Source organism: Myotis davidii, unplaced genomic scaffold (assembly GCF_000327345.1).
Source record: "Myotis davidii unplaced genomic scaffold, ASM32734v1 scaffold514, whole genome shotgun sequence".
Classification (NCBI taxonomy): Eukaryota; Metazoa; Chordata; class Mammalia; order Chiroptera; family Vespertilionidae; genus Myotis; species Myotis davidii.
The window spans coordinates 1,627,271-1,639,441 of NW_006286236.1; the positions used below are offsets into that span (position 1 = coordinate 1,627,271).

At 53.8% G+C, this 12,171-nt stretch overlaps 1 protein-coding gene across 4 annotated transcripts in view; it reads left to right on the plus strand.

Moving 5' to 3' along the window:
- The window catches only part of TXN2 (thioredoxin 2), a 14,390-nt gene extending 4,988 nt beyond the window's left edge, over positions 1 to 9,402 (plus strand). For 3 of the 4 annotated variants that reach the window (XM_015559865.1, XM_015559864.1, XM_006757435.2), the window contains exons 3-4: positions 505 to 628; positions 8,565 to 9,402. In XM_015559865.1, coding sequence (XP_015415351.1) covers positions 505 to 628; positions 8,565 to 8,678 — 238 coding nt within the window. In that variant the 3' untranslated portion in view covers positions 8,679 to 9,402. The remainder of the gene's footprint in view (positions 1 to 504; positions 629 to 8,564) is intronic. The other variant, XM_006757436.2, reaches the window with a different exon arrangement.
- Positions 9,403 to 12,171: the final 2,769 nt, after the last annotated feature.

A 12,171-nucleotide genomic window follows, 5' to 3' on the forward strand; every position in this document is an offset into this window, starting at 1 on the left:
GACACGTTGTAGACCCCGCCCAGCCATTGGTTTCTCCTCCGTTTAGTTCTGAGTCAGTGAAGTCTTCGAGGTATCCCACAGCTCACACAGCACGTTCGCCCGTGCTGCCTCCGCTGACTTCTCATCACAGCCCTGAGAGTAGCCTCTCTTTCACATGAGGAAACCGGGCCCCAGAACGATCGGCTGGTCGGTGGGGAGCCCTCTTCGAACCCAAACCTTTAATCTCAAGTCCTGTGTTTTCCTACATGACAACACATTTCTTTTAGCTCTGTCGCAGTAAGTGAAATAACCTTTATAAGAGTCTCAGGATGAGGCCCCGTTACAGAGTCTCCTGGCATTGCCATTTGGCATAGCAGCATTACAGGTTAATATTCAAACACTATAAACAGGTAATAAGGGCAAAAGGTCCCTCGGAAAGGTGTGGGTCAAGGGCATGTTTTGGGGAGCCCGTAGGTCAGTTGGTGAGTGCTTTTGTGACGGGGTGCTTCCTTTCTCCCCTTCCAGGTGGTGTGGCCCCTGCAAGATCCTGGGGCCAAGGTTAGAGAAGGTGGTGGCCAAGCAGCATGGAAAGGTGGTGATGGCCAAGGTGGATATTGACGACCACACAGACCTCGCTATAGAGTATGAGGTATGGATGGGCAGGGGATTGCTACAGGGCGGTTGGTTTGGGGCAGTGGTCGGCAAACTGCAGCTCGCGAGCCACATGCAGCTCTTTGGCCCCTTGAGTGTGGCTCTTCCACAGAATACCATGTGCGGGCGCGCATGTACAGTGCGATTGAAACTTTGTGGCCCATGCGCAGAAGTTGGTATTCTGTGGAAGAGACACACTCAAGGGGCCAAAGAGCTGCATGTGGCTTGCGAGCCGCAGTTTGCCGACCACTGGTTTGGGGGCTGCTTGGGGCCACGGGATGGCTGGTGCAGGAGATGGATGTCTTGGAGACCAGTCAGGGAGGTGTCCTGATTTTCCTGGAGCGCTCAGTGACTCAGAGCACTTTGCAGTGGTGACTCCATTGAACCTCTCAGCCACGTGTCTCTCTTTGCCACCTGTAGAAAGTAGAACGCGTGACCAGCCGGCCCTCTGCATTCCGGACGTTGATGCATTCCTTTGAACCCAAGTTCACTCATCCACAGGTTCAGTCAGCAGTTGTTTGAGAGCCCTGCAGTGTGCCAGGCATTTAGGCTCTGGCACAGATGAGCTCCTTGTCCCCAAGCAGCCCTTAGTGTCAGGGACAGAACAAGCAGACAGGTCATTTCCATGTAGGATGAGAAAAGACATGCACAAAAGAAGGGACTGATTGTCTCGGGGGGCGGGGGTGCCCCGAGCCGGGGGACAAGGAAGGCATCATATTAGAGGGACTCTGAGCAGAGCCATGAAGGATGCATGGTGAAGAAGGAAGGGCCAAGAGCAGGGCATCCACAAGGACATGAAGTAGCCTGATTTAGAGTCCCTTAAGTGCCAGGTGCTGTTACTTGGTGCTGTCCAAATGGCAGTGAACAAAACGACAAAATCCTGCCTTCCTGGAGCCTACGTTCTGGTATTTTAGGTTAGGGTTAGCCAGCTCTCTCTAAGGGACCAGGGGGCACATATTTGCGGGTTCGTAGGGCATTGGTCTCTGTTGCAAATACTCAACTGTCATTGTAGCACTGAAGGGGCCATAGACAGTATATAAACAAATAGGCATGGTTGTGTGCAAATAAAACTTTATTTACAAAAACAGGAAGCCGTCTGGGTTTGCCTGTGGGCAGTAGTTCCCTGATCCGTATTGTGGATAATAAATGCAATTGAGAAAAGTAAGTCAGGGAGAGGGGGTGTGAGTGCTGAGCCTGGGGCGGGGAGGGTCTCCTTTTCAAAAGGGTGGGCGAGGGAAGGTCTCAGGGAGAATCCACATCTGAGACCTGGAGGCAGCTATTGAAGAGCAGTCTGGGCAGAGCAGACTTCAGATGCAAAGGCCCTGAGGTCAGGGTCTCACAGGTTTGCTGCCAGAATAGCAGGGCCTGTGTGCCTGCAGCAGAGCTTGCTTAAAATCCCAAACCAGATGTTGGTATTTAAAACTCAGAAGATTTCACATGAATGTCCAGGTTTCTGTTTCTCTGGAAATACCTGGCTCTGGCTGGAATGAATCCCCTCCCCTCCCTCCTTCAGATAACAAGTGACTGAAAGAGGGGCCTCCTCAGAGTTTGGAAGTTCAGGATCAGCTCTTCCTAGACCAGGTCAAGCAAAGATGCGCATCCTCCAGCCCAGCGGTTCTCAACCTGTGGGTCGCGACCCCTTTGGGGGCCAAACAACCCTTTTACAGGGGTCGCCTAAGACCATCGGAAAACACATATATAATTACATATTGTTTTTGTGATTAATCACTATGCTTTAATTATGTTCAATTTGTAACAGTGAAATTGGGGGTCACCACAACATGAGGAACTGTATTAAAGGGTCGCGCATTAGGAAGGTTGAGAACCACTGCTCCAGCCTGTCCTGGAGCAGGAAGTGCAGGTGGAGGGTGGAGCCCGTTGAGCTGGGACTGAGGGATCACCTGAGGGAGAATCAGGCTGCCCGGTGCAGGGCAGGCAAAGCCGTGACTAACTGCTGCAGGAGCGGGGGATGTTACCCAGGTAGACCATCTGTTACCTGGGGGAGAGGAGCCTCAGTTCTCCTCTTCTCGAGGGAAAGATTTTCATCAAGAGACAGTGTAGAAAAGTAAGCAAGAGTTTACTGGCCACAGCAAAACACATTAAGGACATGGAAACAGGACCATTGCTTCCCGACTGCCAGGCTCATGGGGTCCCTAGAGGTCAGGGGACATGTGCCTGAGGCGGGAGGGACCTTCATTTTCAGGGGCTTTAAAGTCTGGATGTTTAGGGGAGGTCTTAGGGGCAGGTCAGTAAAATATTCACGAGCTTTATGCTGATTACCAAAATTAGATTTTTTCTCTTAATTTGTCTGTCCTTGGCTGTGGTTGGCAAATGGCACTTAATTGGATTTCTGTTATCTGTATCCCTGTGTGGGGTGATTTCAGCTATTTACTCTCTGGTTGGGAAGAAGTGCAAACCTTTTGCTCTTCTTTTTTTAAAATATATTTTTATTGATTAGAGGGAGAGGGAGAGAGAAACATCAATGATGAGAGAGAATCATTGATCAGCTGCTTCCTGCACACCCCACACTGGGGATCAAGCCTGCAACCCGGGCATGTGCCCTGACCAAGAATCAAACTGAAACCTCCTGGCTCATAGATCGATGCTCAACCACCAAGCTGCGCTGGTCGGGCAAAACTATTTACTCTTAAGTGTCCTTGGTTTAGGGAAAATAGGATTTACAAGCTGACTATAAGTGCAGTTTAACTATCGGCCTTAATTTCCCTATTCCGCTTGTCCCTGAATTTCGCTAGCTTTTTACTATTCTAGAACACCCATGATACTGGGACAGCCGCTTACAAGAGCTTGGGTGGGAGGGGGGATAAGTCGCTGTATTTTTCAAAAGCTCTCCCACTGATCACTCGGTCAAAGGAGCACTTGCCTGACCATTCAGGTGCCCCTAGCTTTCCCTCCTTGCCCTCCGTCCCCGGAGGCCCACAGCAGCTGGGAGAGTGAGGGTGTAGCCTTCTGGTGTGAGCTTAGGGCTGGAGCTCCTGGGCATCCCCAGGGCAATGGGCAGGCTTAAAGTCTTACGCTCCCTCTGGCAATGCCCGATACCACAGCTTCAGGCTCCGCCAGTGGAACCTCAGCAGACACCACCATGTGCCAGGAACTGTGGTAACAGTGCAGATGAAAAGAAGAGTAACCCAGTCCTTGCCAATGGTGGTCACACTGGTGGTGAGAGCTCCCAGGCCACCCCACCCGCATTCCAGGGGACCTGGTGATGTAGGGCGGGCACCAAGGTCCTGTGTTAAGCCTAGAAAGTGTGTGTGTTGGGGGGGGGGAGTGGCGGGGAGACACACAACTCCTATGAGATAAGATCTCTCTCCTCCTCTCACTGTCCAGATAGTATGTGCGGGTCACGTAGACCCCAAGGCTGCTGGGCCCAGTCAGCTGAGCCCAACCTCCTTGTTTTGCCAAGCCCTGGGCAGATGTCCCTGCAGGCTAGGAAGCCCCAACAGGAATGCTTCCTGACCCTCCCCAGCCTTCCTTCCTTCCTTCACACCTGTCCTTTTGGAAGGGAGCCTGAGGAAGCCGTGGCAGCTAAGAAATCCTGGGATAGCTTCCTCCAAGGCCTGAGTGCTTTTCCAAATGTTGGATAACGTGTTGGAGAAACCGCTTAAAATTATATGCATGGAATTAGGCACCTCTTCCCCAGCCCTCCTGACAGCCCCCATGCCCAGCACACCCTCATGGGTCTCTTTCCTCACACAAATGCCCCTCCCCTCACATCCCACTATTTTTTTTTATGTTTTTGTTGATTTTTAGAGAGAGGAGAAGGGTGAGGGATAGAGATAGAAACATCAATGAAAGAAACATCATGGATGGGATGTCTCCTGCACGCCCCCTACTGGGGATCAAGCCCCAACCTGGGCATGTGCCCTGACCGGGAATCAAACCAGCAACCTCTTGGTTCTTGGGTTGACGCTGATCCACTGAGCCACACCAGCCAGGCTCACATCCTACTTCTCATGCTTGGAGTTTCACCCTTTTATCTCCTAATCTTACAGGGTGCCCTTCAAAAAGCATTAGGACAACAGCCAAGTAACGCTAAGGGGGAAAGTCACCTGTAATCTTACCATCCAGACACAGCCACTGCCAACTTTTAGGGTCCCTCGTTTGGGTTTTTTGTTAGTTTTTTTTTTGTTGTTTTTTTTTTGTTTTATGTTCCATGTAACTTCATAGACAGTCCTTAGCTGGAATGTACTATATACTTCAGTCACTACCATATCCCCTGTTTTGAACGTCTTCTAAATCAGTGCTTCTCAAGCATGTGTATGACCTGGGATGTTGAAAAGCAGACTGATTCAGTAGGTCCAGGTAGGGCCCAAGATTCTGCATTTCTTTCTTTTTTTTTTAATATATTTTATTGATTTTTTACAGAGAGGAAGGGAGAGAGATAGAGAGCTAGAAACATCGATGAGAGAGAAACATCTATCAGCTGCCTCCTGCACATCTCCTACTGGGGATGTGCCCACAACCCAGGTACATGCCCTTGACCGGAATCGAACCTGGGACCCTTCAGTCCGCAGGCCGACGCTCTATCCACTGAGCCAAACCGGTTTTGGCGAAGATTCTGCATTTCTAACAAGCTTCCCAGTGATGCCTCTGGGAGTCTGGGACCAAGTATTGAGAAGCAAAGTTCCTGGCTGATGTGGCTCAGTGGTTGCGATCGACCTATTAAAAATTTACCCAATCCACCAGGAGGCCACAGTTCAATTCCCGGGGGGCGGGAAAGGGGGGGCATGCAGGAGGCAGCCAATCAATGATTCTCTCTCACATTGATTTTTCTGTCTCCTCTCCCTCTCCCTTCCTCTCTGAAATCAATAAAAATATATTTTAGGAAAAAAGTTAAAGCCCTGGGCTGGCCGTGGGCCATGATAGTCTTACAAAGGCCCTTCTCACCTGTCAACGAGAGGGTTCCCTCCTGGTGGTTTGGAAAAAATTTTAATGACATGTGTCCACAATCACAGCATCAAACAGAACAGTTTCAGAACCCTAAAATCCTGTGCTCCCCTTTTCTCCCTCCTCCCCGTGAACCCCTGGCAACCACTGACCTTTTCACTGTCTCCACTGTGTTGCCTTTCCCAGGAGGTCATGGGGTTGGATTTGATTTTTTTCAATAGTGTTTTCCCCAAGAATCTTCCTGTATCTAAAAGCTTTCACAGAGCACTTGGCCTTTCTCGTTTGAAGCCTGGGATCCTTTGAACGCTTCTCTGCTGGTGCTTCCTAGCCCTGCGGGGACGTGGTATTTACCTCCAGTTCCTCGCTCTTGGGCCAAGGTACCAGGTAACGTGATCACTGCTTCACGGACAGCCAAGTCAGATCCCAGCTCCTCCCCTTGTCGCTCAATCTGTGTGCCTCAGTCTTCTCGTCTTGAAAATGACCCCAACTTGAGGCAAGAATTTATGAGATCATACACACAAGTGGTTAGTGGCACTTAAAAAGCGCTCGATATGTGGCAGCCAGGGTGGCAGTCATCTCTCCCTTTGCATTAGTTTTGCAATTAGCTAGGAGGAGGTCGCCAGTCCCTTGCAAAGCCTAGCACTGTGCCTGTCCCTTGGTAGATCCTTAACAGTTGGAGGAAACTGGGGTGAGACGGCTTTCAGGGACATGAGCTCCCGGAGAATGTGCCCAGGACCTGTGTGCACTTCCCTGAGGCCTTGTTTATAAGCACCAGCCCCCTCCTGATTTGTGAGCCAAACTCAGGGTCAGCAAAGCCATATCCTCCTCCTTGGGGGTGAGGGGAGCCCAGTCACAGCCCCGGTACCCCTGCAGTGTTGGGAAAATCCAGGCTCTGGCATGCCCGTGGCTCTGTGTATAAGTTTATGTGTATAAGCTTAAACTTCAAAGGACGCCCTTGATCAGTAATGACAGACCTTGGTTGTCATGAAAATACAGTCATAGCATGTATGCTGTACACCCATCGGCTGTGCGATCTGTATGTGCGAGCACATGTGTGGCTACACGTGCCATCATGATAGGACTTATTTGAAGTTCTTGAGGAAAACAAGTCCACTTCAGTCCTGCTTAGAGGACACGTAGAAACAATTCGGTCACTTCACATGCAATGACAGACAGCTTTTGTTTCTATTAAGAAACAGAGGACAAAGCCCTGGCCAGACAGGTAGCTCAGACAAACAAAAAACACTGATAGTTAAAAAAAGAGAGGACAGGGTGGGATCCAGCAAGGGCCAAGTGAAAGTTAGTGCTTAAAAGTTGCCAGATTCGAGGCCGCTCCCTTCACAGACCACTAGAGGGTGCAAGAGAACAAAGCACCAGCCCTGTGATCTTACCATCAAACCATGTGCCTCGGTGGCCCCTGGTGCATCCTGGAGCATGCTTTTCTGGGCCCTGCCCGTGTCTGGAGACAGGGCACGCCACGTGCTGGACCCTTGCACTTCATGCCATCACCCAGGCCAGAGTCAAGAGTGACAAGGACAGGAACTAGTGACATGCGGTCTGCCCACACATGCCACCCACATCAGCCCCAGGCTGGTCCTTAAAGGGCCCTGAAGACACTAACCAAGACAGGGACCCTGTCATCTTACCTGCTGCGTTTGTCCCCAAAGGCCATTAGGAGAGGGTGCCAGGCCTGCCCCACAAAGTCTGTGAGTGGCCTGCGGTTCTTTGTAACTGACATACATACAGCTGAACATTGTAAATGCTAAGACTGGCTCCCGAGGATGACTCATGGGCAGGACAGCACCCGGGATAAGTGAAGACCTGGTGTGTTTGTCTAAATCACTGCTGTAGTTAACTTCGTGGAAGATAAGTCAGTGTTTATCTTGTTGTGTTTATATATTTTTTTCCAAATGGCCACCAGTGGCAGGCAGGGAGCCCAGGGAACAGAAAATGCTCATTACCGTCAGCAAATCGTGTTACAGAGTATCATGGGCCTTATTTACATACCATGTCATCTATGCAGGTCCCCTGAGGGAGTTTGAGAGGACGCCTCATAGGCCAAGAATGCTGCCGCCAACCCCCATAATAAAGAAACGCCAGACCATATATTGCTGAGCCCTCTTCCCACACTGTCCAGTTCCAGTGTGGTGACTTTCTGGACCCTTTTAACCATCATAGCGTTGAGCTGAAGTGGTTCTCATGAGGCCCTGGGTTAGACTGTCCTGCCCTTCCCTAGGCAGCCACCGTATGCTGAGTGCCTACTGTGTACCAGGCACCGTGCCAGGTTCTAACACTGCTGGCGGCCTTGCCAGGTGCAGGGCACTGTGCTGAGAATCTGCATTATTTCATTCAGTCCCCGCAGCCTCTAATATGAGTCCTGTTAGTGTGTCCGGTTTGCCGATGATAACACTGATATATAAGAGTGACAAAGCGGCTTGCCCAGAGTGGCCCGCGATGGGCTCAGCCAGCTTCGGAGCCCAAGCTCCCAACCACTCAGCTCTGTATGTGAACCTTTAGTCCCTAATCCACACCGACAACTAGATGCTACCTCCCCTGTTTGATGGAAGAGGAAGGACCCTGAGCTCCGAAGGAGTGTGACCTGGCCGGGGCCCCCAGCCAGTGAGCCGCAAAGCCAGGTTCAGACTCCATCTCCTGGTCTCCCTTATCCCAGGCTGCCCCCCCGGAGAGTTCTCTTAGCCCCTCAGCTCTGCCCCGCCCCAGCCGGGCCTGCAGCTGCATGGGTTATTTTAATCTCCTGTCATTCCAGCCAAACCACTGGGCCAGTGAGTCAGTCATGCGGTTGGGGGAGGAAGGGTACTTCTGGGAGCCCACAATGGAAACGTTTCTCTGGGGGTTGGGGGGACCACCAGCCCTGCAGTCCCCCTGCACCAAGGGAGGGGCCCGCCCAGGGCTGGGGCAGTCACTGCCCTGCATGAGCCACCAGGCTTCCCCACAGAGGCCTGGGGATGGCGACTGAAGAGTTCACGTCACCTCTGAATGACTTGGCCTCCCTTGTCCCCTCCGTCTAGGTGTCGGCTGTGCCCACCGTGCTGGCCATCAAGAATGGGGACGTGGTGGACAAGTTTGTGGGCATCAAGGATGAGGATCAGCTGGAGGCTTTCATGAAGAAGCTGATTGCCTGACAAGCAGGAAAGAACCCTGATGCTCTTGCCCGCTGGGGCCCCATGGTCCTGGGAGGACCCTGATAGAACTCAGTCCTGTGCAGGCCCTTCCCGCCTCCTCCCTTCTGTCTGGCCCCTGAGGGCCCATGTTTGGAGACCAGGCCTCCACGCACGGATCCTCCAGTGCTTCCAGCCCGGCCGCCTGCCAGGGTGGCCGCCAGGGGAACGGTGCTGCTGCTGACCTGGGGACAGCGGTCTCCCACTCTCAGTGTCTGCTCCCTCTAGGGCTGTCAGCTCTCCCAAGGTGCTTGGAGAGCCTGGGCCCAGTAACAGCTTGTCCTCATCTCCCCGGGCCCTTCTGATCCTAACCCCAGTGCCTGGCTCATCTGCCTCCTGCATTTTTCTTTCCTGCTGTTGTTTTGTAAAAAGAAACCCAAACAAGTGAGAGTAATATATAATTCTCTCATTTTTTGTAGGTCTGTAATAAAGAACTTTATGTGATCCTTCTACCTCCTGCTGTAAAGAACAGACCCTGGGCCCCACACTAAATTACTCGGTAGCCACCCCACCCCCGGGCCACCTCCCTTCTTTCCTCCCAGGCACCAGAGCAGTGAACACATTGGGCTCAGGGAGTCCTGCAGACTCAGACTCCACCCTCCCTCACCATTAGCAAGCCCTTTGGTTCTCTGAGCAGGAGGCTCTGTTATAAACAAACAAGACCAATAAAATGGAGGTTTGCACTGTCGCCAGCTTCCATCTGTGGCTCTGGGAGCACTTGAGACCCCTTCCCAGGCCGGGCTGCTCTCCCCCTGTCTCTGACTTCCCACCACCCACTTGCCCTTGATCAGCCCTCTCCCTACTAACATTGTCAGTGATGGCCACTGTTCTAGGGGCACCTTCACATGCACATTGGCCCCATTATACAGATGAGGACACTGAGGCTCACAGGCCAGATCCAAGGTTTCTACCCAGACATGTTTGCCTCTGAAGCCTGGGCTATTACAACTGGTCCCCTTGGTCCTCTGTGGCCTCCTCCTCTACTGACTGGCACATGGCCACTCCCATGTGACGCCTGGTGCCTGAGGGAGCCCGCCGGCTGTCCATGCTGCAGGAACCCCTCAGCCTTGGGGCTGGACTCTGTTCTCAGCTCCCTGAGGCCCACAGAGGAGGGCCGGGCAGACCAGGCTGCCAGCTGAGGGGCCTGCCTCCATCTCCTTCCTAGGTTTGAGCTGCCCCTTGGCGGGGTTGCCCAGATGGGTGCCAGATATCCAGGAGCCATGGGTGCTGGACAGCAGGGTATCCTGGCACCCTCCCCCTAGGTCCTGGGTGCTATGTCCACAGCTGTGTGCACACTCCTCAGTGGCTTGCCTGTTCCCATCGGAGCTACCTGAGTTACTCAGGTCTTTGAGGGGTCCGCCCAGGGACTGCCTTGGGAAGGCTGCTGTGATGACCAGAAGAGTGGGGTTGCCTCAAAAGTGTGGTGTGGGGCCTGTGGCCTCAGAAAGACGACAGGCCTGGGATCTCAAAGGCCGTGGAGGGGAAACAGACCAGCAACTGGCGATGGTGGAGAAAGAGCCATGTGTCATGAGTGAGAGCACTTCCTGGGTGCCAGGCACTGGTCTGAGCACCTCGCCCCCAGCAGCCGCCCTAGGTGAGCAATACCCTTGTTCCCTTTTACACATGAGAGCCGCTCTGAGAGCGTGAGGACCTGTCCAAGACCATGAAGCCCGCAGGTACCTGGGCTGGGGTTCAAGGCCGGACAGGCCGGCCCCTCCCCTATCAGCGTATAAAGTGTAGTGTATGTGAGATCTTAATCCCACAACCGGCTGATGAGACAGGTAGTGACAGCTCGTTTTATGGAAGAGGCACTGATGCCAAGCTTTCAAAGACACCCAGAGAGTAAGAGGCAGGGCCAGAATCCAGGTCCAGGCACCCTGACTCCCAAGCCCGGGCCCTTCCCACTACACCCACTGCCACTCCTTAAAAGGTGCCCCTTGCCAAGCGATTTCCACACACATTACCTCATTTAATTCCTCTCTTGTGAGGCCAGCATTTCTATATCACAGGTGAAGAAACTGGTTCAGAGAAATTCACTTGCCCAAGGTCACATCTAGAAAGTGACAATGCCAAAAAATAAGTGACGAAGCCAGGTTTGAGGCCACGTGGGGGTCTGGCCTCTCTGCCCTGGGTAGGTGTGGAGAAGGCCTGGCAGGGCCTCAGCTCCCTCTCCTTACAAGGTGTGCTGGTGCCAGGTGAGCTGGTGGCCATGACCTCCCAGGTTGGCAGCCGCTGCCCGTGAGGCTGCTCCTGGCCTGAGTCACTGGCCGTGGGCACACAATCCGCAGGGAGATCCCCTTCGACTAATTCCACGGCGCTGAACTCACCCGGCGCTGCTGGCTCTGCAGCGTTGCCCCACTGCTGCCCTGTGGGTGCCACCTCGGCTCCTGGGCCTGTGGCAGAGGGGTTGGCAGTGCAGCTGCAGGGCCCGGTGGTCCTGCTGGGGGCACGGGCACCAGCCTCCCCCGCTCTGAAATGCAGACACCTGCTGAGCCCAGGAAAAGGGATCACAGCCACAGGCCCCCCCAGCTGCTGCTGTCCTGGGTGTGGCTTCTGGGTATTTACTCTCCTGATGCCCAGTCTGTCCAGTTGGCCTGGGGGCAGGAGGTGGGACGGGAGCTTGAGTTTGCTGTGCTGGCTCCCTCACTGGTGCTCCCTGCTGTCACCCCACCACACCCCCACCAGCAGCTCTCCCCCTTCCCAGAGGAGCAGACTGAGCCCAGTGGAATGGCAGGGATGGCTGAGACCCGCTTCAGCTAGGCGTGCTCATCATCCCAGAGCGTTAGCCGCTCTCAGAAGCATGTGGATGAGTGGCTGGTGGCCACCACCGTGAGTTCCTTCTAAACACGGAACATGGAGAGTGACCAGGCCCTCGAGAAGCTGATGCTCCAGACATCAGAGCAAGGGGCTGCGGGCCACTCCCGGGCCAATGGCAGCACTGAGGGGAGCTCAGGTACCGCCCAGTCTCCCTCCTAAGGGCACAGAAAGGGGCACGCGCCCAGGTCACGGTGTGCGTGTGAAAGGGACTTGGAGCCAGCCCGAAAATGAAAATGAGAGGTGAGCGAGGAGGGCCGTCTCTGGGGCCCGGACATGTTCAGTCAAGGGGATGTTGACAGACCTGCCGCCAGTGGCCTTCCCAGCAGTCCCCACCTCGACCACCGGCCACCGGGGGAAAGTTTCTCCGGAAAGTGAAGGTAGTTCTGGCCAGGCCTCCGGAAATCCCGAATGTGCAGGCCCTGGGCTGGGAGGGTCCAGAGAACAATGCTGGGGCCGTGTCCGTGGCTGACAAGGACGCTGGGGGGCAAGCAAGCTTCCAGGCAGCTCTGCAGTTTCTGGCTCCTGCCTGGAGACCTGCCCCTGACCCAGGCCCCAGCGCTGGCTTCCATGGCCCCATCGGAAATCTGGCCACTGTTGTTCCAACAGTGTCACCTCTCCAGCCACCTCCTGACAGCCTTTC